General features: G+C 39.3%; 1 protein-coding gene across 6 annotated transcripts in view; it reads right to left on the bottom strand.

Moving 5' to 3' along the window:
• The window catches only part of rptor (regulatory associated protein of MTOR, complex 1), a 288710-nt gene that overhangs the window by 93966 nt on the left and 166851 nt on the right, over nucleotides 1-27893 (bottom strand). For all 6 annotated transcript variants that reach the window (XM_058779698.1, XM_058779699.1, XM_058779695.1 and 3 more), the window contains 2 exons: nucleotides 24856-25031; nucleotides 5891-5950 (listed from right to left, as the gene is read on the bottom strand). In XM_058779698.1, coding sequence (XP_058635681.1) covers nucleotides 5891-5950; nucleotides 24856-25031 — 236 coding nt within the window. The remainder of the gene's footprint in view (nucleotides 1-5890; nucleotides 5951-24855; nucleotides 25032-27893) is intronic.

Genomic DNA, 27893 nt, shown 5'->3' with positions numbered 1-27893 from the left:
TTAAAAGTGGATAAAGACAGTACAACTCACTTCATCTGATATATGTTGTGCTCAGAGCAACCATCTGCATGTTTCATGAACATTATGAAATTAAATCATGTTTTGGAGGCAAAAAAGGACGCAATATTATCCGATCTGGTAGGAGTTCTAACAATTTTGGCCACCACTGTAAAAATAAAAATCTTCTTTTGTGTTTTTCCAAAAATAAATGAAGTCTTTTGGGTTTGGAACAACATGAGGGTAATTAAATGCTGACAGAATTTTTATTTTTGGGTGAACTAACCCTCTATAAATAGCTCTAGCAATCATTTAATCAGTAACTAATTAACCATTCATGATGATGCACATAGTGTCAAAAAAATAATAATAAATAATAATAATAAAAACATGGGCAGGGTTTCTGTCAACTGAATGTGCTTTGCATATCAAGTCAAGTCAAGTCATCTTTATTTATATTGCGCTTTTAACAATACAGATTGTGTCAAAGCACTTAACAGTATAAAATTGGAGGATAGAGTGTCAGTAACGTATAATGATAAGATTAAACACTCAATTTTCTAAATTTTCAGTTAACCCTCTGGTTGTGTTCGGACTCCTGTCACTCTTGTTGTGTTCCCGGTCAAAAATGACCGAACTCCAAACAATTGCTTATAAATCTGTCATTATGCTATATTATCACTAAATATTGGATTCATTCTTTTTGTCAACTTGTTTTCTTTCATTTAGGACTGGTTTTGTGTTTCTATTTGCATTTGATTATTCGTAGGCCTCATTTATCCGAAAGTAGGCACCTCATTTTTTGGGTGAAAAAAGCATTTTTTATGAATAATTTTCACATTATGAGATAAAAAATTATGAAAATTTGCACGGTTTCTCACACTAGTGTGCTTTAATGATTAATCAAGAAGTTTGGTTTTAAATGCTTTTATTTTGTACAAAATTGAAAAAAGTCACACTTGTGGTGTTCCCGGTCAAAAATGACCGGACTCCAAAAAATTGCTTATAAATCTGTAATTATGCTATATTATCACCAAATATTGGATTCATTCTTTTTGTCAACTTGTTTTCTTTCATTTAGGACTGGTTTTGTGTTTCTATTTGCATCTGATTAATCGTAAGCCTAATTTATCTGAGAGTAGGTACCTCATTTTTTGAGTAAAAAAAACATTTTTTATGAATAATTTTCACAATATTAAACGAAAAATTATGAAAATTTGCACTGTTTCTCACACTAGTGTGCTTTAATGATTAATCAAGAAGTTTGGTTTTAAATGCTTTTATTTTGTACAAAATTGCACAAAGTCACACTTGTCAAAAATGGCCGGCCATTGAAAGTGAATGGGGAAGAATGAAAGTAAGAGAAACAACTAGTATTCAGGAGCATGTTGTGCTTGCAAACATAAAGGCCTTGGACCTGTGCGTGTGTGGATGCATGTATAGTCACGCTATCACACACACACACACACACACACACACGCGCACACACGCGCGCACACACACACATCTATGCATACAAACTATTGTGAGTATTATACCTATTTCATCCTACCCTGAACTGCATGCAATATGCTTTTATGAATCTGATATTATAACTCTCTCTCTCTCGCTCTCTCTCTCACACACACACACACACACACACACATGCTCAAACTGCCTTGTCTTTGGCCTGCATTGACTTCAAAATAATCTTTTTTCCATCCTTTGACCAGAACGTTACATCAACTTCAGCTGGTCCCTCAAAATCAGAAGATTGCTCCTCTTCAGTTGTTGCAAGGTTTTCAGCTTGTTCAGTGATGTTTTCCTCTTCCAATATATCTTGCAATGCATCTTCACTGTAAGATTCATCTTCAGTTGTCCCTTCCTAGGCATTTGTATGCTCTAGCATTTATTTGTAAACTTTTGTCTACTCTGTGAGAACACGAAAGGCTCAAAACCTATTGTCATAATGTTTTGTCTAGAATGTGGTGAAAGAAAAGATTCTTTTGAAGTCAGTGCAGGCTAAAGACAAGGCAGTTTGAGTATGTGTGTGTGTGTGTGTGTGTGAGAGAGAGAGAGAGAGAGAGAGAGTTATAATATCAGATTCATAACAGTATATTGCATGCAGTTCAGGGTAGGATGAAATAGGTGTAATACTCACAATAGTTTGTATGCATAGATCTGATATTATAACTCTCACACACACACACACACACACACACACACACATGCATGCTCAAACTGCCTTGTCTTTAGCCTGCACTGACTTCAAAAGAATCTTTTCTTTCACACAATAGTTTGTATGCATAGATGTGTGTGTGTGTGCGCGTGTGTGTGTGTGTGAGATAGCGTGAGTATACATGCATCCACACACGCACAGGTCCAAGGCCTTTATGTTTGCAAGCACAACATGCTCCTGAATACTAGTTGTTTCTCTTACTTTCATTCTTCCCCATTCACTTTCAATGGCCGGCCATTTTTGACAAGTGTGACTTTGTGCAATTTTGTACAAAATAAAAGCATTTAAAACCAAACTTCTTGATTAATCATTAAAGCACGCTAGTGTGAGAAACAGTGCAAATTTTCATAATTTTTTATCTCATAATGTGAAAATTATTCATAAAAAATGCTTTTTTCACCCAAAAAATGAGGTGCCTACTTTCGGATAAATGAGGCCTACGAATAATCAGATGCAAATAGAAACACAAAACCAGTCCTAAATGAAAGAAAACAAGTTGACAAAAAGATTGAATCCAATATTTGGTGATAATATAGCAAAATGAGAGATTTATGGGCAATTGTTCGGAGTCCGGTCATTTTTGACCGGGAACACCACAAGTGTGACTTTTTGCAATTTTGTACAAAATAAAAGCATTTAAAACCAAACTTCTTGATTAATCATTAAAGCACACTAGTGTGATAAACAGTGCAAATTTTTATAATTTTTCGTTTAATATTGTGAAAATTATTCATAAAAAATGTTTTTTTTACTCAAAAAATGAGGTACCTACTCTCAGATAAATTAGGCTTACGATTAATCAGATGCAAATAGAAACACAAAACCAGTCCTAAATGAAAGAAAACAAGTTGACAAAAAGAATGAATCCAATATTTGGTGATAATATAGCATAATTACAGATTGATAAGCAATTTTTTGGAGTCCGGTCATTTTTGACCGGGAACACCACAAGTGTGACTTTTTTCAATTTTGTACAATATAAAAGCTTTTAAAACCAAACTTCCTGATTAATCATTAAAGCACACTAGTGTGATAAACAGTGCAAATTTGTATAATTTTTTGTTTAATTTTTTAAAAATTATTCATAAAAATAAAAAAAATCACTCAAAAAATGAGGTACCTACTCTCAGATAAATGAGGCTTACGATTAATCAGATGCAAATAGAAACACAAAACCAGTTCTAAATGAAAGAAAACAAGTTGATAAAAAGAATGAATCCAATATTTAGTGATAATATAGCAGATTTATAAGCAGTTCTTTGGAGTCCGGTCATTTTTGACCGGGAACACAACAAGTGTTACTAGGTGAAATAAAACCCACAAAAAAATACGAAAATTAAAAAAAAATTTATGAGAAGTACTTATACCCTATGTGAACAAAGTCAGTAAGTTTGAGTCCAATGCGATAACGTTAACTAGTATTTTCGGAAAAAAGAAAATCTTCTTCGGGTCAATTTGACCCGAACACAACCAGAGGGTTAATGGCATTTCCTTATTGAATTCAGAGATGTCATTGTCTAGCTCAGTTTAGTTTAAATAGTATCTGATAATCGCTAGAAATTAAGTGTCCCCAACTGAGCAAGCCAGAGGCGACAGCGGCAAGGAACCAAAACTCCCTCTGTGACAGAATGGAGAAAAAAACCTTGGGAGAAACCAGGCTGAGTCGGGGGGCCAGTTCTCCTCTGGCTAGACAAAACCCGCAGTTCAATTCCAACCGCCGCCAAGTCAGATTGTGTAAAGGGCCTGTCTGATTCCCGTGGTCTTGTCCCGATGGAGCATTTTAATTTATAATTTAATGTATTTGTTATATTTATATGTTATATTGTCAACCTGCAGCTTGCTGCTGGTCAGACTCAATGATTACAAAGTGAATGATGTTGATGTTCATTTGCTGCACTTTCTGTTAGGACACAAAAGTCAGACAGTCTTTCCGAAAATGGACCAGTACTCCTTTACAGAAGTTCTCTGTCCTCAGAAAACTGTTTAGGCCATTAATCTCCCTCATACTGTGATGTCACAGAGCATTAATCAATCAGAATTCAAAGTTGTGCATGTGTGTGTGGGGTGGGGTGCTTTTGAGTGCCAGAAAAGGAAGCCCAGCGATGGGACATAAATTTATTTGCTGGTGAAATTTAATAGTTTATGAGCAACCTGAAAAAAAGAAAGTAAAAATCATGATGGTTTTGCTGTTCCAGCAGTATCATTTAAAGTTATCATAAGCAAAGGGACTGCCTCAGGTGTCATGTTCAACTACATCCATTAAAAAACAGCAAAAAGCATTTGAAACCCCAAAACAGCATCATTGTGATGGTGTCACTGTGATGAGTTTCACTCTTAGTCTCTATTATTCAAAACTAAGTGCTTTCTGACTGCAAAGACCCCTGGGAAAAATGTAGAGGGAAACTAACTAAGACATCACCAAGCAGTTATGATACTAATAGAAAAGTTGTGATTACATAATAATTACATGAGTCTTCAGAACAGGGATGCATTTACTATTGTGTAACACCTTAAAGTTTTGAAGACACCAACTCTGGTTGTGGTGGAAAAAGTTGGTGTTCTCTGTATTTTCTGTAAGAGATTGTAAACTCATTTAAAGTTGCAGATGGAATGGAGAAGGAGGAAACAGAGGGGTTAGAGCTGTCATGATCTCATTAAATGTTTTTCATCTGCACAAAGCTCAAAGAACTGCCTCTTTTTCTCCATTCAACCCCATCTTGCCTCAAGGGCCCCACAGTTCTTACACAGGAGAAAGTGCAAAGATGAACTTAAAGGTTGCAAAGGCCAACTTCAGGTCACTGAAAAAGTTCTGTTTAGGACCAATTAACTTTCTTTAGTGATTTATAAAAAAAAAAAAAAAAAAATAGAATTGAATACAGATTTCTAAATAGTTTCAATAATTACAAAAATAGTTCCTAATGAATCCCTATGAAAATAATCATGCTGTTGGAAAGCATCAAACTAGATACAGATAATCCATAATTCACACTAATTGGTTTATTTATTTATTTTAGATCACTGCAAAGTTATTGCAGCTGGAATCCACAGAACCAGGCCCAAATTGGCTAATCCGCACCGGGAGAATTCCACTGGGTTGAAATATGGATGCTGTCCCTAGGCTGCCTACACTCACAGCAGCCCACTCTTTTTATTTTTTTTTTATTTTACCGCAGCCCCACTCTTTTTATTTATTATTTTCTCGCTGCCCCACAGGTTAATGATGACATAATTATCTTTTGACTCCCCAGACAGCGGCACAAAAACCCCCAAAAAACATCAGTTGTTGGAGATATGCAAGCAAAAAAAATTAGAGATAAAAACAATGGATAATAGAAAGTGCAAAGGTGGCACTGAAAAGGCTAGAATGAAAATAGAAAGCACAATCGGAAGTTATTACTAGCACTTGATGATGGTTTAAAGTGGGTAAGCAAATACATTAATAAATACATACATTTTCAAGTGTAGCTTGATGCTAATTGTAATTTTTATTTTAATTATATTTTAGGATGTAGCCTATTCTTGTAAGCATTATAGCTTGTGTTTCTGGTGTAGAACCAAACTTTGTTTTAAATTTAGATGTTAAATCCACATACGAGATAAATATCTGAGGAAAAATGCAGACAACCAAATGAAGGCGAGTAAGGGGAGGAAATAAACAATCAAACAAACACCTACTTCTCAATTAGGTCCAAGGTCACTCCTGGCACCAGCTTTGCACTCTTCTGCATACAGAACCTTAGGGAAAGAAAACGTACACAAACACTCCCTTCAATTTCTGCCCAAATCCATTTATACATACTGATTCATGATTACTCAAACCAGGCTTGACCTCTTAGCACTGACCCAATCTCCAAACTTTCATTTACCTCCACTCACAGACATACATAAAACACATTTACAGTAATCAACTGAACTAATCCTGGAAGTTAATAGGAGCTTTATTTAATTAGTACCAGCTCTATGTAGATACGGCAGAAAGAAAAGACCAGTGAAGATGGAAAATGATGACTGTTCATAAGACACAGCAAGGAAATATTCAGTATACATGCAGCCCTTGATCATTCATCTCTTTTACCTAGCTGTACCATGGTCCTTATACTGTATATATTTGTATTTACTTTATGAACAGATCATCCAAAATGCAAACTTAATGATACTTTCTGTTTAAATTCTGGCTCATTTTTCACATGTTCAGACCAAGACTGATGTTATTCATTTGTGACATCCATCACACAAATAGTCAGTATTAAGCTAAACTGTGTGACTGCTGAATTCCTTCCTGGAAAAAAGGGGAGAAAAACATTCATACAGAATTCAATATTATTGTTCATGTGAAATTTAGAAGAATTTTAAAGGCTTGAAAGCAAAAAGCTATTCAAAAGTTATAAAAGCACTAGCCTTATGTGATCCTCTCTCTCTCCCTCTCTCTCTATATATAGTAGATCACAAGTTAAAAATTTACCCAAAAGAAAAGTCAAACCATTAGTGATCTTTACAAAACACAGGACACTGAAATGTGTCTTCAAAACCTAATAATTTTTTTAAACAGCTGAGGTAACATTCTGTTCTAAAAAGAATTTGGCATTTTTTAGTCTATTGGTGTTATTCAGTAAACATCTCAAGTATTTATTTGCTGTGCTATGGTTTAAACATGTTTGTTTGTTATGGTTTAAAAAAGTGATCCAAGAAAACAACTGTTCAACCAAGTCATTAAATCCAGGTAGATTCAAAATTTAGAGTAAAGTAAAAGTAAAATAGAGTACACTTAATCACTTAATACATAAAAAGAATGATATTTAAACATAATAAATCACATGATAAACATAATAAATACATAATAAATCATATTATTTACCTACATTTATGGAGACCATGAGCCAGATGCAAAAAAAATATTGGCAAATAATTTCTGAAATGGTTCAGTGAAAATGAGTTTGAACAGATTCACAGAAATGAATCAACTTGCCCACTCTAATGCAATTTCTGCTACAGTGATATTCATGTTGGATGAAAGGGTCAAAACGAGGAATCAAATTTGATCCTCACTGCAAAACTAGCATTTGTTAAAACCAAGCTGTTTGGGGATTGGACCCGTTTTGTCATGTGTTTCAGTTCCTGTTTTGCCTTAGGCCGCATTTACACTGCATGGTTCAAGTTAATCAATTCCGATTTTTTCCTCCCATGTGGCACGATGAGCCCACGACCGTGTAAGCAGGAAAAAAAAATCATATCGGTTTCAGGCCTCATTCATATGAGGAAAAAAATCTGATATGAATTGGATACGTGCATTTACGCCTGCCGTGTAAGCGGACAAATCGGATATTTCCCTGTAAATGCGACTCCTACATCATCGAAAAGTGAGTTTTTTTAAACATTTCGTAGTACAGACATACCTGTAACAAATGAAACATCTCTAGTTGAGTAGCAGAATATTAATTTAGTTTGTTCGTGTTAAATAAAAGGCACTTTTGAAATCTTTTGAAATCACGCTCGTTGCTGCTGTTGTCAGTGACGGCGGCTCGTGCACAGACGAGCGCTTCAGTCCCGTTCGTTCCATTGAAACCACAAAATAAAATGCACACAAATATGTCCCTGCCTTTGATATACAATCACTGATGAACGCATTTGGTTTTAATTACTAAAAAAAACACAGACGATGTGACATGCTTAACATTATCTACCACCTGAGTATTATTCCACTTGCAAGTTCTCAGCGGAGCTGAAGATCATCACTGTCCTGAAGAATTTGTTCTAGGATAAATAATTATTTTGATGTATAGATGTAACTACTGCATTAAAAACATTCCTATATGAATTCCATGTCAATAAATTAAACAATGTACTATTCAAATCGATTTGAGATGTCTCATGCTATTTTTGGCTTGTTTCACCAAGGTGCAGTGTAAAATGCACACATCGGATACAGGTCACTTTTAAAAGAAATGTAAGCACGTCGTCCAAAAAATCGGATATAGTCACAAAATCGGAATTGGTCATCAAGACTTGCAGTGTAATGCAGCCTTATTTGGTCACCTTCCTGTCCTTTAGTTTGATCATTAGTTGATTCCCCACACCTGTCTGTCCCTCGTTATCCTGAGTTTATAAGCCCCAGTCTGTTCCGTTCATGTTGGTCGGGTCTACGTATTCACTTGTTTGCAACATGTGTTGCTCAAGCTCCTGTTGTGATTACTTCCAGTGTTTCCTTCATTAAAGACTGCAAAACGTTTCCTCGTGACTCCTGCGTCTTCCTGTAACAGCGTAACGTGACAAACAGCCGACCTCCAAACAGCAACCTCCGTGTGTTCCCTCCATTTTTGTTTCCGTTCTTCCCTCAGTGTTTTGTTTCCGTTGTGTGTTCCCCGTATGGATGCCCTTCTTTGCCCTGAATTCCTCCTCCTCCTACTGGAGCAGTCGGACAAAGCTCTCGAGGACCATACGAGACTGTTCCTGATGCTAGCTAACATCACCAGCTAACCCAGACAACGCCCTCTGTGCATTCTACAACGCAAGTTTAAACACCGCGTGCAGAGCGCCGTTGTCCAAAGATGGTCCTCGAGAGGACTTCGCCGCCTTTGTGGAGTGGACACTCCAGACCCCGGTGCCCAGCCCACCGCTGATGGAGAGCCAGAGCCTGCCACGACCGACGAGCCATCGCCGCACAGAGCGACAGAGCCTCAGATCGCCACGGAGTGAAGCTGCTAGTGACGTCAGTCCAGGTGCATGAACCGGCAACAACGCCTGCCTCAAGGGAGAATGGCGCAGACAGTGAGAGCGCGGAGAAGAGCTATGCCCCCTGCACCGCGGCTGAGGGTGAGCTGAGTATGGTGCGGCGACTGTGCCACAGCGAAGAGGGCTCCCGTTCCAGTGTTAAGCCCAGAGAAGGCTCACAAATGCCCGTCCTTCCACCCGCTCCTGCCTCCTCCTTTGCTGTTGTCTGGCAGCACCTCTGCTCGCTCTCAGCCCACCATCTATGCGGTGCAAGCTCCGCAGGACTGCCATCCTCCAGCGTCGCTGTGGTCTGAGTATTCCTTGACTCCGCCTCCAGCCTCTAAGCTCCGGACTCTGCCTCAGCCCGTTGACCCGTCGGCTCCACCATGGCTCCTAGCTCCCTCCTCTCCGCTGTGGCCCATCTGTCCACTGGCTCTCTCGTCCCTCCGGCTCCGCCTTGGTCTGTCGTCGACCATGCTGTGCCTCGGGACTCCATTTCTCCGGCTGCGCCTTGTCCCTCTGTCCCTCCGGCTCGGTCTCCGTCAGTCTCCTCCATCCCTTCAGCTCCTCCTCTGTCTGGCTCCACCGCGGCCATCTGGATCCTCGTCTCCGCCTCGGTCGCCGGCGCCATCTGCTCCACCTTGGTCCCCCGGATCCTCCCCGTCGCCCTGGCTCATCAGCTCTCCGTCTCCGCCTCAGGCTCCTCCGCCGTCGGTCGGCCCCCTGGAGTCGGCAGCCATTCCTCCTCCATGGCTCCTCCCTCCGTCAGCTCCACCGTGGGCCGTCATCATGGCTATGGCCTGGGTCTTGCTGTGCTCCTCCTGCTCCGGCCCCCTCCTGTCCTCTCCCTGGCTCCTCCCTCCTTCGTCGCCTCCCTGGTCTCAGCCCATCCTCCTCCTCCCGGATATCCGTCCTCTTCCTGAGCCTTTTCCCAAGCTCCCACCTATGCCTCCCTCTCTTGTTGTTTACGGTGCGAGGATGCACCTTCCGGGAAGGGGTGAAATGTCAGGATCGGACCCGTTTTGTCATGTGTTTCAGTTCCTGTTTTGCCTTATTTGGTCACCTTCCTGTCACCTTCCATTGATCATTAGTTGATTCCCCGCACCTGTCTGTCCCTCGTTATCCTGAGTTTATAAGCCCCAGTCTGTTCAGTTCATGTTGGTCGGGTCTACGTGTTCGCTTGTTTGCTACATGTGTTGCTCAACCTGTTGTAATTATTTCCAGTGTTTCCTTGATTAAAGACTGTAAAACGTTTCCTTGTGACTCCTGCGTCTTCCTGCAACAGCGTAACATGACAAGCTGCTCCACTTCCTACACTTTGTGACATCACAGTAGAGGTCTGCACGGGACTGTTTTTTAAGTCCCACTCCCGCGAGGTTATATCCCGCACCCACTCGTTCCCGCGATATATTAACTCTTTGTTCACCCGCTGTCTGCTTTGAAGAATTTTCTTCCCGACCCGACCGTTCCCGCTAAATTTAGATCTCGTTTCCAGAATCACACATTTAAATTTCCTCTACTGAAAGAAAGACAGATATGTAGTCTGCACAAAATTGTATGTTATTTTATTCGTCTTGTCAAGTCTTTTATTGACAGCAAAATGTTAAACGAATTTAGACACAAAATACGTTTTAACATTTTGCTGCCAACACAGTAGGAAAAAGTGTCACAGAGAAAATAAAAATGTACAAAAATTGTATTCCTTATTTTTATTCGTCTTGTCAGGATACAATTTGTTTAACCTTTACAACACAATAGGAATAAGTGTCGCAGAGGGAAAAAAAAATTAGGTTGTACAAAAATGGGATATAATTTTATTCGTCTTGTCAAAATACTAAATTCGTTTAACATCTTGCTGTAAACACAATAGCCTAGGAAAAGAGTCGCGGAAGAAAAACAAATAAATAAATAAATTCGACATCTGTCATTTAAAATTATAGGCTAAGCCTATATTATATTGTTTAAATATAAACAAAACAGAGTTGAGCGTTCTTCAAGGACAGTGCATCCACACATCTTTATTCTGCTCTGTCACTCATCGACAACCTGCCTGTTCTGTCTGCGGACCGTATATTCACTGGTAGGCTAGCCTGCTCTGAGCATCGTTATGCACATGCTGCGCACAGACCTCGCAAATAAAACGAAGCACTGGTTCATGCGTGCACGGTGCAGCGCATGCATAACAGTCAAGTGCAGGCTGTACCGGTGCTTGAATAAAGCGCAGATATGCTGTTCTGAAAAGACGTCGGGAATGGGATATTGTTAGACCACCCGCTCCCGTTCAAATTGCACCAGAGTTACCGACCGCAACCGCTTTTTATTCAGGAATTTAATCCCACGTCGCAAGAAATCTGGTCGGTTCCCGCGGGACAGCTGCGGGAATTCAGACCTCTACATCACAGTGTGACAGTCAGTTGCATTGGACCACCTCCACAACAACACTTAAACACCTACTTTACCTTATCAGTTCAGTAGCCTCCCAGCAGTGGTAAACAGTGAATGACGTAGAGACAGAGCAGGTCAGAGAGATATTCAGGATACCAGACACTTAAAAGCTCACTGCTATTTTTAAACTAGATTTTACAAAGACTAAAATGTAGGGGAGGATCTTAAGAAGTTGTGCTGTTCATGGAAATTTTTACATTACACCCCGTCTACACTGGATGTGAGTGGCATGTTGCCTCACGTCATATCAAAAGCAAATTGAGTCCATTATAATCAAAGACACTGACTAAACTAGATAAGGACAGTAGACATATTTGTGTATATCTGATGTAATTCCTACACTTGAACTACTCTTAAAAACAGGACAAATAGATGAGTAAAGGATGTGATCTTTTGGAAGCGTTCACTTTGACACATCCTGTTTAGGAAAGTGTGGATGTATATATACACATATTATACATACAGGTGCTGGTCATATAATTAGAATATCATCAAAAAGTTGATTTATTTCACTAATTCCATTCAAAAAGTGAAACTTGTATATTATATTCATTCATTACAAACAGACTGATATATTTCAAATGCTTATTTCTTTTAATTTTGATGATTATAACTGACAACTAAGGAAAATCCCAAATTCAGTATCTCAGAAAATTACAATATTGTGAAAAGGTTCAATATTGAAGACACCTGGTGCCACACTCTAATCAGCTAATTAACTCAAAACACCTGCAAAGGCCTTTAAATGGTCTCTCAGTCTAGTTCCGTAGGCTACACAATCATGGGGAAGACTGCTGACTTGACAGTTGTCCAAAAGACGACCATTGACACGTTGCACAAGGAGGGCAAGACACAAAAGGTCATTGCAAAAGAGGCTGGCTGTTCACAGAGCTCTGTGTCCAAGCACATTAATAGAGAGGCGAAGGGAAGGAAAAGATGTGGTAGAAAAAAAGTGTACAAGTAATAGGGATAACCACACCCTGGAGAGGATTGTGAAACAAAAGCCATTCAAAAATGTGGGGGGAGATTCACAAAGAGTGTACTGCAGCTGGAGTCAGTGCTTCAAGAACCACTACACACAGACGTATTCAAGACATGGGTTTCAGCTGTCGCATTCCTTGTGTCAAGCCTCTCTTGAACAACAGACAGCGTCAGAAGCATCTCGCCTGGGCTAAAGACAAAAAGGACTGGACTGCTGCTGAGTGGTCCAAAGTTATGTTCTCTGATGAAAGTAAATTTTGCATTTCCTTTGGAAATCAAGGTCCCAGAGTCTGGAGGAAGAGAGGAGAGGCACACGATCCACGTTGCTTGAGGTCCAGTGTAAAGTTTCCACAGTCAGTGATGGTTTGGGGTGCCATGTCATCTGCTGGTGTTGGTCCACTGTGTTTTCTGAGGTCCAAGGTCAACGCAGCCGTATACCAGGAAGTTTTAGAGCACTTCATGCTTCCTGCTGCTGACCAACTTTATGGAGATGCAGATTTCATTTTCCAACAGGACTTGGCACCTGCACACAGTACCAAAGCAACCAGTATCTGGTTTAAGGACCATGGTATCCCTGTTCTTAATTGGCCAGCAAACTCGCCTGACCTTGATTGTGAAGAGGAAGATGCGATATGCCAGACCCAACAATGCAGAAGAGCTGAAGGCCACTATCAGAGCAACCTGGGCTCTCATAACACCTGAGCAGTGCCACAGACTGATCAACTCCATGCCACGCCGCATTGCTGCAGTAATTCAGGCAAAAGGAGCCCCAACTAAGTATTGAGTGCTGTACATGCTCATACTTTTCATGTTCATACTTTTCAGTTGGCCAAGATTTCTAAAAATCCTTTCTTTGTATTGGTCTTAAGTAATATTCAAATTTTCTGAGATATTGAATTTGGGATTTTCCTTAGTTGTCAGTTATAATCATCAAAATTAAAAGAAATAAACATTTGAAATATATCGGTCTGTGTGTAATGAATGAATATAATATACAAGTTTTACTTTTTGAATGGAATTAGTGAAATAAATCAACTTTTTGATGATATTCTAATTATATGACCAGCACCTGTATTTTATTCATAATTTTATACATATATCATAATGCAGAGTTCATAAAGATACTTTTGTTAAATTGTGCCAACTGTATTGGATCTGAGAGCAGCCACACTGCAAACCTAAAGAAAAATGGTTTGTGACTGCTGTTTCATGTTTACTTTACCTATTATGACCCTTTTTACAAGATGTAATGTAAGTCTCAGGTGTCCCCAGAATGTGTCTGTGAAACTTCAGCTCAAAGCACCACACTGATCATTTATTATATCAATCTGAAAATGCCTATTTTGAGTGGAAGCAGAAACAGGCTGTTTTCGTGCATGTGAATTTAAATGATCTGCTGTTCCCCACCCCCTTTTGCACTATAGAGACAGAACGACACGCACCAAATTGATTTAATTTACACACGCAATTGTACTGCAGATAACATTCTGGTAAAACCGCTACATATCTCTGACCAGTTCTTCATTACATTTACATTACATTTTGCTACCCGTGTGTCACCAACCCCCCTACCGGTTACTTTTAGACGTAACCTACGCTCCCTTTCTCCCTCCCATCTTTCCTCTGTAGTATCCTCCTCTCTTCCCTCACCTACCCATTTCTCATCTCTGGATGTAAATGCAGCTACTGACACTTTATGCTCTACCTTAACCTCTTGTCTAGACGACATTTGTCCTCTCTCCTCTAGGTCAGCACGTGCTGCCCCTTCTAACCCCTAGTTATCTGATGTCGGACTAAATTCAGAGCGGCAGAGAGAAAATGGCACAAATCAAACGATCCGTCGGACCCGAGTAGGTATCAGTCTTTGCTCTCATCTTTCTCTGCTGATGTCCACACTGCCAAATCCTCACATTTCCACAACAAGATCAACAGCGCTCCAGACATGCGTAATCTCTTCAGAACATTTAATTCTCTTCTCTGTCCCCCTCCACCACCTCCCACCACTTCTATTACAGCTGATGACTTTGCAACTTTTTTCACAGACAAAACTAGATCGATCAGTGATCAGTTCTCACCTCCACGCACACAGGACCCCCAACCAACCACATCCACTGCTAAAACTCCCATCTTCTCCTTCTGTCCCCTGATTGAGTCTGAAGTATCCAAACTTCTCCTCTCCAATCATCCTACAACATGTCCTTTTGACCCAATCCCCTCACACCTTCTGCAAGCAATCTCTCTCACACTCTTACCGGCACTCACACAAATCATCAACACATCCCTCCTCACAGGCATCTTCCCCACTGCGTTCAAGCAGGCTCGGGTAATCCCACTGCTCAAAAAACCTACATTAAACACTTCTCTTATAGAAAACTACAGACCTGTCTCTCTCCTTCCATTCATAGCGAAAACACTTGAACGAGTTGTATTCAACCAGGTCTCATTGTTTCTTTCACAGAACAACAAACTGGACGCTAAACAGTCAGGTTTCAGGAGTGGCCAATTCAACTGAGACTGCGCTTCTCTCGGTCACTGAAGCCCTGCGAATTGCAAAAGCCCATTCCAAATCATCAGTCCTTATTCTGCTGGATCTATCTGCCGCGTTTGACACTGTCAATCATCAGATACTACTGTCCACCCTCTCATCACTAGGCATCGCTGGAATTCCACTTCGCTGGTTTGAATCCTATCTCACTGGTAGGTCTTTCAGTGTGGCCTGGGGAGGGGAGGTATCCAAAGCACATCCACTGGTCACTGGGGTTCCTCAGGGATCGTTTCTTGGACCCCTCCTCTTCTCCACATACACTACATCACTGGGTCCCATCATACAGGCAAATGGATTCTCCTACCACTGCTATGCTGATGACACACAGCTCTATCTCTCTTTTCAACCAGATGATCCAACGGTAGCTGCACGGATCTCAGGTTGCCTGGCAGACATCTCGGCATGGATGAAAGAACATCACCTTCAGCTCAACCTGGCAAAGACTGAGCTTCTTGTCTTTCCCGCCGCTCCGACTCTACAGCATGACTTCATGATCCAGTTAGGTTCATCAACAATTACCCCATCAACTTCGGTCAGAAATCTTGGTGTAATCTTTGATGACCAGCTGACCTTCAAAGACCACATTGCAAAGACTGCTCGATCTTGCAGGTTTGCACTACACAACATCAGAAAGATCAGGCCCTTTCTGATGGAGAATGCTGCACAACTTCTTGTCCAGGCCCTTGTCATTTCTAGGCTGGGCTCATGCAAATCTCTTTTAGCTGGACTTCCACAGTCAAACCTCTACAAATGATTCAGAATGCGGCGGCATGACTGGTCTTCAACGAACCCAAAAGAGCCCATGTTACACCTCTCTTTATTTCATTGCATTGGCTACCAGTCGCAGCTCGCATCAAGTTCAAGACACTGATGCTTGCTTATAGAACAACCACAGGCTCAGCACCCGCCTACTTGCACTCACTATTAAGAATCTACATCCCCTCCAGAAGTCTGAGATCTGCTAGTGAGCGACGTCTCATGTTACCATCACAAAGAGGCTCAAAATCACTCTCCAGAACATTCTCGTTCACCATTCCTGGCTGGTGGAATGATCTTCCCACCCCTATCCGGAGTGCTGGATCCCTGTCAATCTTCAAGCAACAGCTGAAAACTCATCTCTTTCGACACTAGCTAGCTTGTACTTATTTAAACAATGCCTGAGACTTGGTGTTACAAGCACTTCGTCTGTCTGATTGCCTCTTCAAGATGAATCGCTTTATGTATTCCCCAATTGCAAGTCGCTTTGGATAAAAGCGTCTGCAAAATGACTAAATGTAAATGTAATATTATTTGATAAAAAGCAGAGAGCTGTATATCTGATTTCATTGTCGTTGTGTTTTCTGACTTGTTATTTAGTTTTCGGAATTGTTGTGTTTTCTGAATTGTGATTTGTTTTGCACTTCTCGGCCACCGTACTTTACAGCTTGTACCTGAGGATACTCTGCCAAAACAAAACATCTATTAATATGACCCAAACAATAATAAAAAAAAACAAAACAGAAAATCAATCACTGCTCTTGAATGAATAATTTCTGTAGCTCTTATAAGACGACATTTCTTACTTGAATGCTGCTTTTAAATGCTCTAGCGTAAATATAAACATGGTGGATTATGTGCGGCGCACTCAGGGCAGGGTTTCTGCTAATACGGCAGAGTCTGTCAACAATCATGGGTGGAGCTTGTAAAATGCGAAGTCACATTTTACGGATTCTGCGAACGGCTTGATCTGAGACACTGTTTATAATTTATGAGGATTAAAAAATAAGGAGCAGGTGGATTTCTATCATTACAGAGTGTAGGGTTGGGTACCGAACTCGGTACTTTTAAGGGTACTGACTGAATTGCGTTGGTACTACAGAGTATCGATTCACATTAAATCATTCGGTACCACATTTTGGTAGCTGAGAACGCATTTGGGCAACTCTTTAAAACACAACAGTGCAAACCAAAATGTTCTGAAGTGTGCTTACATTTCTAGGGGCATATGGTTTCCGCAAAGACACGGACAGGATGGCGGAGTCCATTCATAAAAATGGAATTTACTCTATAGCACGGAATGCCACGGAATTCGTCAATTTTGGGATGAAGAAAAGAAGCTCTGTCACTTAATTCGATTTGCGATATGAACTAGTGTATGTGAATATTAAAATGCAAAAACACGTTTTAAATATGAATCCTGCATGTTCCATTAGTCTCGGTATGTATGAATGGCGGAGAAATGGTTTTGTTTACTACACAAATACTGAAGCACACGTGAACTCGCGGTGATTTTCGGACTCTGCACTACATGAACACATGAACTTACAGGCTGTGAGAGTCACTTCATGAGAATTTTACGGTTTCATTTGAGAAAACTAGCATCATATCATACTGTATACACACAGAAACTTCACGGCAACCTGTCAAAATAAAAGTGCGGTTTATCATGTAACAGAAATATATTACTCTTGTATTACTTTTGTACAGTGTAATGAACGTCTTTATATATTCCATTTACTGACAAATTTAAATAAAACAATTAAATGATAAAAATAATTATTACAATCACATTAACGACTTAATTATAGAAAAAAATACAATTATTATTAAAACTTTTTTTAAAGGAATATTCACACGATTTTTCTACCATGTATTAATTTTAACAGTAAACCTCTGTTTGTTTGCCAAAAAATAAAAGGGTTTCATGCCTTTATTTGATTATCAGAAAAAATAAAACAAGAATTTCTTGAAGAAAAAAAAAAAAAAAAATTGTAGGGCCCTATTGTTCAAAATGTTGAAATTGAGAGTTTTGGACTTATTTTTTCACTGAAATAAATGTTTTTGTTATTACACAGAGAGTAAAGTACTGAAAAAAGGTACCGTTGGATACCGTTACACTACCGGTTCAAATGTGAACGGTAGCCAACCCTAACAGTGTGGCTGTGTACACACACTTCCAACACACATTTATGCTCAAACAACATGCAAAAGTGAATTTTGCATAATAGGTACCATTTGAATCAAACATCGTAGAAGAGGCAATGAGTGCTGACCAATCATCTATTCAATGCTGTTCTATTCCTTGTGCTCATCTCGTTATTTCATTTTAACTTTCCAAACCTTTCCAAAGTATTTCCCTCTTTCAGCACCAGAATGCTTGAAACATCTCTGGGACAACGTGTCTACACACTTTTGTGAAGAGGGAACCAGACAACACACTCAGATGGGGAACAGTTGGATGGAAAGGGTGCTGGGATCTATCTGAAACAGGAAGAAGAGGTGCCATAGTCTGCCAGAGTGAGGCTCCCCATCTCCAAACACATATGCCTTGTCCATTTCTGAAGACTGAATCAAGCCGGTTGCTTAAAGGGTTTCGAAATCGGATGCGAAATGCACTTTTGCATGTTGTTTGAACATAAATGTGTGTTGGCAGTGTGTGTACACAACCACCCTATAATGATAAAAATCCACCCAGTGTTTTTTTTTTAAATCTACTAAAATCAACCACGATAGTTGATTGACAGTAGCGTTTCAGAACAGACTGGACTGGTGTCTTACCTTAGACCCGCCCTGAGTGAGCTGTCATCAGTCCGCCATTGTTTCGACGCCGGAGCAGATGTAGACAAGAATGACTCCTAAGCGAATGAAGTGTTTTATTTTTGGATATAATAATGAACCTAGCAGTCGTCATTTACTCCCGACATCTAAGCCGCTGAAGACGCAGTGGATAATGTTTGTTTGTGAAGGGAATGCGCCCCCCGATCTACCTAAATGCGCCTATGTTTGCGCGAATCATCCATGATCCAGCTTCACCTACCGAAGAAGTGAGTATAAAGGCAAATCGCCTTTTTAAGTAACGTACTAATTAGCAAGTTAAATGACGAATGCGGCTAAAGTTTACCATCTCTCAGATAGCGGCTCGGAAGAAAGAGGCAGGGTGAGCAGAGCTCATTTGCATTTAAAGCGGCATGCAAGAAAACGGCTTGTTCTGAAAATAACTGTTTTTGACAGGGTAAAAAGGGTGTTGTTTTACACTACCATTGAGAAATTTTAAAGTTTTTCATTAAGACCCTAAAGAATCATATCAACTTGTGGAAAATGGGCATCCGATGACCCCTTTAAACAAGAGTAAACAACAGCATTCTAAACAAGAGCATATAACGTCAAAAGTCAATCTGAGTTCTCCCACCACAGTGGCTGGTTGATAAGGCATCTTTACTTGCCACTGCAAAAAAAAAAAAATTCTATACAGGTGCATCTCAATAAATTAGAATGTCGTAGAAAAGTTCATTTATTTGAGTAAATCAACTCAAATTGTGAAACTTGTGTATTAAATAAATTCAATGCACACAGATTGAAGTAGTTTAAGTCTTTGGTTCTTTTAATTGTGATGATTTTGGCTCACATTTAACAAAAACCCACCAATTCACTATCTCAACAAATTAGAATACTTCATAACACCAATAAAAAAAACATTTTTAGTGAATTGTTGGCCTTCTGGAAAGTATGTTCATTTACTATATATGTTCTCAATACTTGGTAGGGGCTCCTTTTGCTTTAATTACTGCCTCAATTAGGCGTGGCATGGAGGTGATCAGTTTGTGGCACTGCTGAGGTGGTATGGAAGCCCAGGTTTCTTTGACAGTGGCCTTCAGCTCATCTGCATTGTTGGGTCTGGTGTCTCTCATCTTCCTTTTGACAATACCCCATAGATTCTCTATGGGGTTCAGGTCTGGTGAGTTTGCTGGCAAGTCAAGCACACCAACACCATGGTCATTGAACCAGCTTTTGGTACCTTTGGCAGTGTGGGCAGGTGCCAAGTCCTGCTGGAAAATAAAATCATCATCTCCATAAAGCTTGTCAGCAGAAGAAAGCATGAAGTGCTCTAAAAATTTCCTGGTAGATGGCTGTGTTGACTGTGGACTTCAGAAAACACAGTGGACCAAAACCAGCAAATGACACGGCAGCCCAAATCATCACTGACTGTGGAAACTTCACACTGGACTTCAAGCAACATGGATTCTGTGCCTCTCCACTCTTCCTTCAGACTCTGGGACCTTGATTTCCAAATGAAATGTAAAATTTACTTTCATCTGAAAAGAGGACTTTGGACCACTGAGCAACAGTCAGTTCTTTTTCTCCACAGCCCAGGTAAGACGCTTCTGACGTTGTCTCTGGTTCAGAAGTGGCTTATTAGCCCATTTCCTGAAGATGTCTGAGTGTGGTGACTCTTGATGCACTGACTCCAGCTTCAGTCCACTCCTTGTGAAGCTTTCACAAGTGTTTGAATCAGCTTTGCTTGACAGTATTCTCAAGCTTGCGGTCATCCCTGTTGCTTGTGCACCTTTTCCTACCCAAATTCTTCCTTCCAGTCAACTTTGCATTTAATATGCTTTGATACAGCACTCTGTAAACGGCCACACCTTTCAGTAATGACCCTCTGTGACTTACCCTCTTTGTGGAGGGCGTCAGTGATCGTCTTCTGGATCATTGCCAAGTCAGCAGTCTTCTCCATTATTGTGGTTTCAAAGAACAAGATACCTGGAATTTATACTGTAGCGATGGTCATTAATTGAAACTTAAATGTAAATATTCTAATATTTTGAGATACTGATTTTTGACTTTCATGAGCTGTAAGCTCTAATCATCAAAATTAAAACAAAAAAAACTTTTGAAATGTTTTACTTTACATGCAATGAATCTAAAATATATGAAAGTTTAACTTTTTGAAATAACTTACAAGAAAAAATGAACTTTTTCACGACATTCTAATTCATTGAGATGCACCTGTATACTGTATATATATATATATATATATATATATATATTCCTTGTATTGACTGTATATATTCACTGGCAATTGTCAGCTCCAGTAAGCTGCTAACATAAGAACTAATTTTTGAATTGGATCAATCGGTTCACTAAAAAGAACCAGCTCAAAGACAATTAATTAGGTCTGTTCCTCTCAAATATCTCACTACTGTATGGCTTTAGAAGACTTGGTAAAAGGCATGAGAGTCATTCCATGTCAAATCAACCAAATTTCAGAAACCTCCCCAGCTCACATTTTTGATTTTGTCAGTATTTTTTCTGAAGAAAGTTATAGTGTATGTATACATGAAGAGTTCAGATGCAAAAGCCTCTAAGTACGTCTGACGTTTTATTTTAAAATGAGCATTTCTTTCTGGCTACTATGTATAGGTTACTTTGTAAGGACTGTTACTTCTGAATGGGTTGAGGCTGGGATTTAGCGCATTTGAAGTGAAAGTACTTGATGGACATATAGTATGTGTGGAGAGCATTCACTCAGTATCATTATCTTATTTTTGACCAAGATGGCTTTTAGAGGCTTTTGCATCGGAACTCTTCACATGTATAGTGATGAAAGCCAAAATATTAAATTCCATGTATGTATATTTACTGAGTAATCCATTATTTTGTAGAGGGGGGTCAAAATGACAATTTTGAGACAAGATTTAGAGCTAAATTACAGGTCAGTACAAAATAACTTTAGAAAGATGGCAGCATCATTTTGTTATTTTTATATTGGTAGGTCTATTAGTAAAATCTGTTGACTTTAGCTATCTTTGTAGCAGTATATGCCAGTGGTGACCATCCAAAAATGGGGAAAAGCACTTTTCTTTTCTTTTTTCTCCAAGGTTTGCATGTCTGAACTCAATACGTATTAAAGATAGCTTAAAGGGATAGTTCACCCAAAAATGAAAATTCTGTCATTAATTACTCTCACCCTCATGTCGTTCCAAACACATAAGATCTTTGTTCATCTTCGGAACACAAATTAAGATATTTTTGATGGAATCTGAGAGCTCTCTGACCCTCCATAGACAGCAATGATATTACCACGATCAACGCACAGAGTTGTAGATATTACCACGATCAACGCACAGAGTTGTAGAAAGAACATCGGTAAAATAGTCCATGTGACATCAGGGGTTCAACTGTAATTTTACAGAGCTATGAGAATACTTTTTGTGTGCAAAGAAAACAATAATAACAATTTATTCAGCAGTTCTTCTCACCGAGTTACCATCTTCCGCCATTTTGGAGAGTATCCCAGAATGTAATCAATGTATTCAACATAATGAGCATTTTTTACGTTCAGCATGTGCGTGCTGATTACGTTCAGCGAAAGCGCGTGCATATAATATCCTTGTTAATATTTACTAATGAACCTATGAAATATTACCTAATTATTAACAGAATCATTTCATGTAAATTGAAATGCTTACAAATGTCATTAAACTTTCAATTCATGTTCATTCAGTTTTTAAAAATCAACTGATTTTAACAGAAATTATACAATGATTAAAAGTTTTTGTTAATGTACCTTTGAATGCTAATAAATGCAATTTAACTTCAGTTAATTTATTACCTAATGCTCTTTTTTACATTTTTACATGTGAAAAAAATGTACTTAATTAGTCATTTTAAGCACTTTACAAACTATTCATGTATTCATTAACTCCAAGTCTGTAAAGGTCAAATATTTGGTCTTTAAATGTTGTGCAGACTTCTACCATTTACTTGGGATGACCCCGAATAATCGATAATTTGATGCTTCAATAGGAGGAGCCTGATTCGACTACCAAGCCCACAGACGAATATTTGCAGAGGTGTTATGATCATGCCATTTTGGCTATATGGGGGTGCTCAATGTCTGATTTCACATAGAACTATCAGTTTTCTACCAAAAATATACATCCTATTAAGTTAATGCTGTAAATAAGAATCTGAAAAGAAAAAAGATTAAAATAAATATTTTAACGTGCATGAATAAATCCAACCACCCCTATAGATTTAAGTTTCACTTTCCATAATCCCTGACCGACAGAGGAGCATCTTGGCGGCAAGGATTTAAATCTTTAGCAAGACACAAACTGAAACAGGCAGAGTGAAAGACTGGATTTTTTTTTTTTATCAGGTAGGGTACAAGTGATTTCAAAACATTTCAGCCGGTTTATATATATTGTGTATATATTATTTATCTTGTATAAGATGCATTTGGTTGAGTTGCGCTGCAGTAAAATGCTTCATTGTAGTACTATGGTGATTATCTCTTCAAACAACAATGCAGAATATTAATAACTATGACATAACATTATAATGAGAACACTATTATAATAAAACGCTGTGAATTTTTTAAGTTTAGTTGCCGTGTTTCTGCACGTTATTGCGTGAAGAACGCGTCCACAAAAAGAGTTAATTCAGAGCTGCGCAGACACGTTCACTTCTTCATTTGGGGCATTTTGTGCAGAAAGGTAATCCAAAGGTTGCGAGTTCGAGTCTTCGGTCCGGCAGGAATTGTAGGTGGGGGTATTGAATGTACAGCACTCTCTCCACCTTCAATACCACGACTGAGGTGCCCTTGAGCAAGGCACCTAACCCCCAACTGCTCCCCAGGCGCCGCAGCATAAATGGCTGCACACTGCTCCGAGTGTGTGTTCACGGTGTGTGTGTGCACTTTGGATGGGTTAAATGCAGAGCAAAAATTCAGAGTATGGGTCACCATACTTGGCCACATGTCACGTCACTTTCGTCACTTTCACTTTTCAAAATGTTTACTAATCATTATCTTTATGAGCAGTCATCTGAATGGCAAAAAGTGTACTGAATGACCTGAATTCACCCTATTTAAACATCTTTACAAATCACTTCTTAATTACATGTTCATGTTTTTGCAGTGCCTAATCTAAAGTTGAAACTATTCATTATTTGATTAAATGTTCATAAATGTTTACTAATCATTCAGTGTCTTTAGTTTTATAATATTTATAAAAGAAAGATACAGTTTTACGATTCTCTCCGAAAAAAGCCGAGCTCCTGGAGGCGCGCCGTGGGTGGAGCTAAAGAGTGACGAGCACTTGAGCACCGATTGCGATCAAAACACAGACATTTGGTGCCGTTTCACTTACCATCTGCAGTTCCGAATCACGAATGAGATATTTTATAGCTGGGACTGCTCCATCTTTCAAACAATGTGCAAATCCAGCATCAAAATGGGCCTTGTTTATAAAACCTTCATCAACAAACACACTTGTGAAACTCCATTGCTGCCCCGAAAAACAAACTGAATCCACTGTTCACGTAACACTGGGTTCTTTTGGGAAGCTGAACAAGGTTATCTTTCCCTTACAACCAAAAACACACTTCTTTAGAGATATTCTTCCCGAGTGAGTCCCGTGCAGTGCAGCCGAATGAAGCGTGTTGATGGGCGTGCTCTTGCTCTCGCTCTAGTCGATGCGTGCATGGGCGCGCTCTTCCGGGAGAAATGCCCATATAAGGAGTTCCACCCTCATTTACATCAGCAAGAGCCATGATTGAAAAAAAAACTTTTCGAAACTTGTAGGAACCCAGAAAGAAGATTTTTGGCACAGAAATACTCCATTATACTTCCAAATCGTTTTACTTTTGCCATGCTTAGCATGAGAATCCAACTCTTTAACAAATAACTCTGAATGCACAAAACAGCCCCTTAGAAAAAAGACTAAAATTACTAATACTAAAATTAAAAGTGTTCCTCAGGAAACACAGTAAAATTAAAAAATAACAAAAATAAATAAATAAAATAAAAAAGCATTCCATGACATCATTAACATACCATTTATTTATTTATGTAAGCAGTCTTACCTCAAAATCCTCAAGTCAATGCCTCTTCAGGGTAATACAAGATCCCTCCATGGTGTCTAATTTGCAATAATGTCCTGCTAACTGCACATGATCCCTTATTGATATATATATATATAAAATGAGGGAATACACTGAATACTTAACCTCCATTAGCTAATCTCCTGTCTACTTTGTAGAGCATACGGGTCAAAAAAAGCGCGTAAATAAAACGAGCCAGAGAATAAGGGCTATTCTGATCAAAATACCTGGTTTGAGTAGCTCACTATTAATCTGGGTTGTATGTACATTATATGAGTAAATGCAGCTGAATGCATGTGTAATCAGCATATCTCACCAGCGTAGGGCAATTTTGATTGGTGTAGTGAGACAGGAGGTGAAAAGGTCAGCAGGGAGGTCAGGGTTCATGGGCAGGAGTTCATTGGCCTCACAGGCAGCCAGCTGAATGCAGTTCTTCATGGAGGGAGGCAGGGGCATCTGAGCCAGTGGGTGGTTAGGGTTTATTGCTGCCACCTAGTAAAAGATAATGAGAACCAGTGAACAACAGTAAAGCAGGTCTCCAAAGACTTGGGTATGAAATCTTAGAACATTGAATCATTTGTTGCGCAGATGTCAACATTCAGTACATTGTTTTTCCTTGCTGAAGACTTTCAGGTGAATATAGCCAGTTGTCATACAGTCTGATGCAAGTTTAACATTCTTCACATTTAATCAGCAGTCACTTAAATTGATAAATATAGGGTATGGCTTTAATTTCAATTAGTAACATCTTGAGAGACAAGACAAATTTCTGGCAGAATTACAATTTTGTGATGTCTATTCTTACAGTGTTTTTAATTAAATTACTCATATTGTGGTAAATACTTGGCAGGGTTGTGGACTTGAGTTGCATGACTTAGTTTCAAATTCTTTTATTTATTTATTTTTTTATACATTAAATATTTTTTAAATTACGAAAACTTTGCTGAAAAGCCTGTTGTACACAATCTACAACATACCTTCTGTTGTATGATGGGTAGTTTATAAATTTTTTAGCAAAGTAAAAGTATAATTATTAATTATAATTAGTAGAATTCTGAAAACGATCGGCCTCCGTTAACCTTGTCTAACAGGTGCTCAAACTTTGTCCACCAATGGTGGCCATGTTTTTTGAGATACGCAAATTATAGACACTTGTGGCACTTTGGGCCAAGACCGTGCACACCGATTTTCATGTTGATAGGACAAATGGTTATGCAGTTATAGCCATTTTTACGTTTTTTCCCCTCTTATGTCACCACCAAGTGGCCAAGCTCCGCAATTTTTTTCCTGTGACCTCAGATTGAGCTCTTACATAAGTGTTCTGAGTTTGGCAAAGATATCTCATTCTGTTCAGGAGTTATAGACATTTTACTAAAAGTGTCCGTACCTCTTTCAAACGTTTTGGTGCGTCTTCACGACGGTGAGTCGAAAGTTAAACTTTTTTGGATAATTATTGTTATTCACTCTCCAGAGAATCTTTCTGCACTGGTTTGGTTCCGATCCGGCGAAAAACCTAGGACTAAGCGCTTGAACCCCTAATAAAAAAGGCCTTTAAATAAAAAACAACAGGGTTTCAGCATTTCAACCTTGATGTGCTGATTACAAAAAAAAATATCAAGCCAGGAGACGTGCATCGGAGAGGAAAAAGATCACTTTTTGCACTTTCACGTCATTTATTATTTAAATTTATATTGCGGGGCCGTTGAATGCTTGAATCTGATTGGCTGACGAACGTTCTAAGGTGTGCAATTATTTTAAGGGAAACGCACTGCGAACGTAGTTCCAGGCATCTCTTGACCGCGTTACATGACCATATCACTTCGCCAAATGATTTCTGTTATTTCAAAGGTCTTACAACAGCAAAACAACCAAAACTCACAACGACACTGGCCAAACAAATAAATATAGTAAACAAAAGGATAAAAATGACAGATCATGTCCATGTTTTTGCCACAAAATTACGCATTATTATGTACAGAAAGCACATACTCTATCTCTCCCACCCTCTCTCCCTCACAGACCGCACATACATAACAGTTTGCACACACACTAGCATACATCGCGCTAATGTTATTAGCGCTACTCTGACGATTTTATCAGTGATCGCAAGTCCAAAACCTTAAAACCATCAAGACTATCATCTGAGACTGCATCCGGACACTCGTCAACGACCAAGGCAATGCAAGTATCATACATTATACATTTTGACTAAACAAAACAGAGGTTTAGTATAAGCTATAGACCCCGTTATAAACGGCGCTGATGGTTTTACTCAGGTGGTTAACTGACTCTTTCCATAACTGCATTCTCTGGTTTCTCTAATGGCTTCATTCATCCACTTTAGCTCCCCTTTGTATGTACGCGTGAGTGTATGTTTATTTGTTTGTTTGTTTAGACTGGTTGTGTGTATTAGCTGTAGGACCTTGTCGAACGGACACACAAAAATAATTGCAAAACAGCACATTCCTTAGAACAGGGGTGCCCAAACTCGGTCCTGGAGGGCCGGTGTCCGGCAGAGTTTAGATCCAACCCCAATTAGACACACCTGAACCAGCTAATCAAGCTCTTACAAGACATACTAGAAACTTCCCGGCAGGTGTGCTGAGGCAAGTTGGAGCTAAACTCTGCAGGACACCGGCCCTCCAGGACCGAGTTTGGGCACCCCTGCCTTAGAAGGAGTTAAGGAGTCTCCTACCAGGCATATGCGGTCATAAGACATATAGTTAATAATCAATCTCAGGGCATTGTTTGGACCAGTTCCTGTTAGTGCTGCTTCTCGGTATCTACTGAAAAGGGATGATTAAACTGATTTGATCAAGAAGACCACAACGGCCTTTTTGTACTAAGGACTGAAAAAGCTCTGTGTCACGACACATGTTCAAGAGAAGCCTCGTGACGTCTCGTGAAGCAATCTATGGAATCAGTATATCCAACAGGAAAAGGACCATTAAAATAACTGACCCCCTCAGGTCAACAGGATCCATACAACGTGTCCCATGACTGTCTCATGACTCGCTTCCTGCTCTCCTGCGTGCTCAACTCTTGCCTTTTTCAGACAAAGAAAAGTTTCAAATAAAGATTTCTAAAAGGGACAACCACTTATTTCCATTGCTATTAGAGCAAGCGTATCAACAAATAACATGCGTGATGTCTTATATATATGCTTGGTGTGTTTTATGTAATCGGTGAATTTTAATCTTTGCCTTATAACTTTCTTTTGAATAGATAGCAGTGTTTGGTATCGTATGCAAGCTTGTTTTATTTACAATACCATGATAGGGACGAAGTGTGGAAATTCGGTATCATACGCACGTTATGATATTTCATAAAAGTATTAAACTTGCAGAGAGGGTC

This window comes from Onychostoma macrolepis, chromosome 06, assembly GCF_012432095.1.
Source record: "Onychostoma macrolepis isolate SWU-2019 chromosome 06, ASM1243209v1, whole genome shotgun sequence".
Classification (NCBI taxonomy): domain Eukaryota; kingdom Metazoa; phylum Chordata; class Actinopteri; order Cypriniformes; family Cyprinidae; genus Onychostoma; species Onychostoma macrolepis.
Note: the sequence above shows the minus strand (reverse complement) of the source record. Positions and strands in the feature narration are given on the sequence as shown.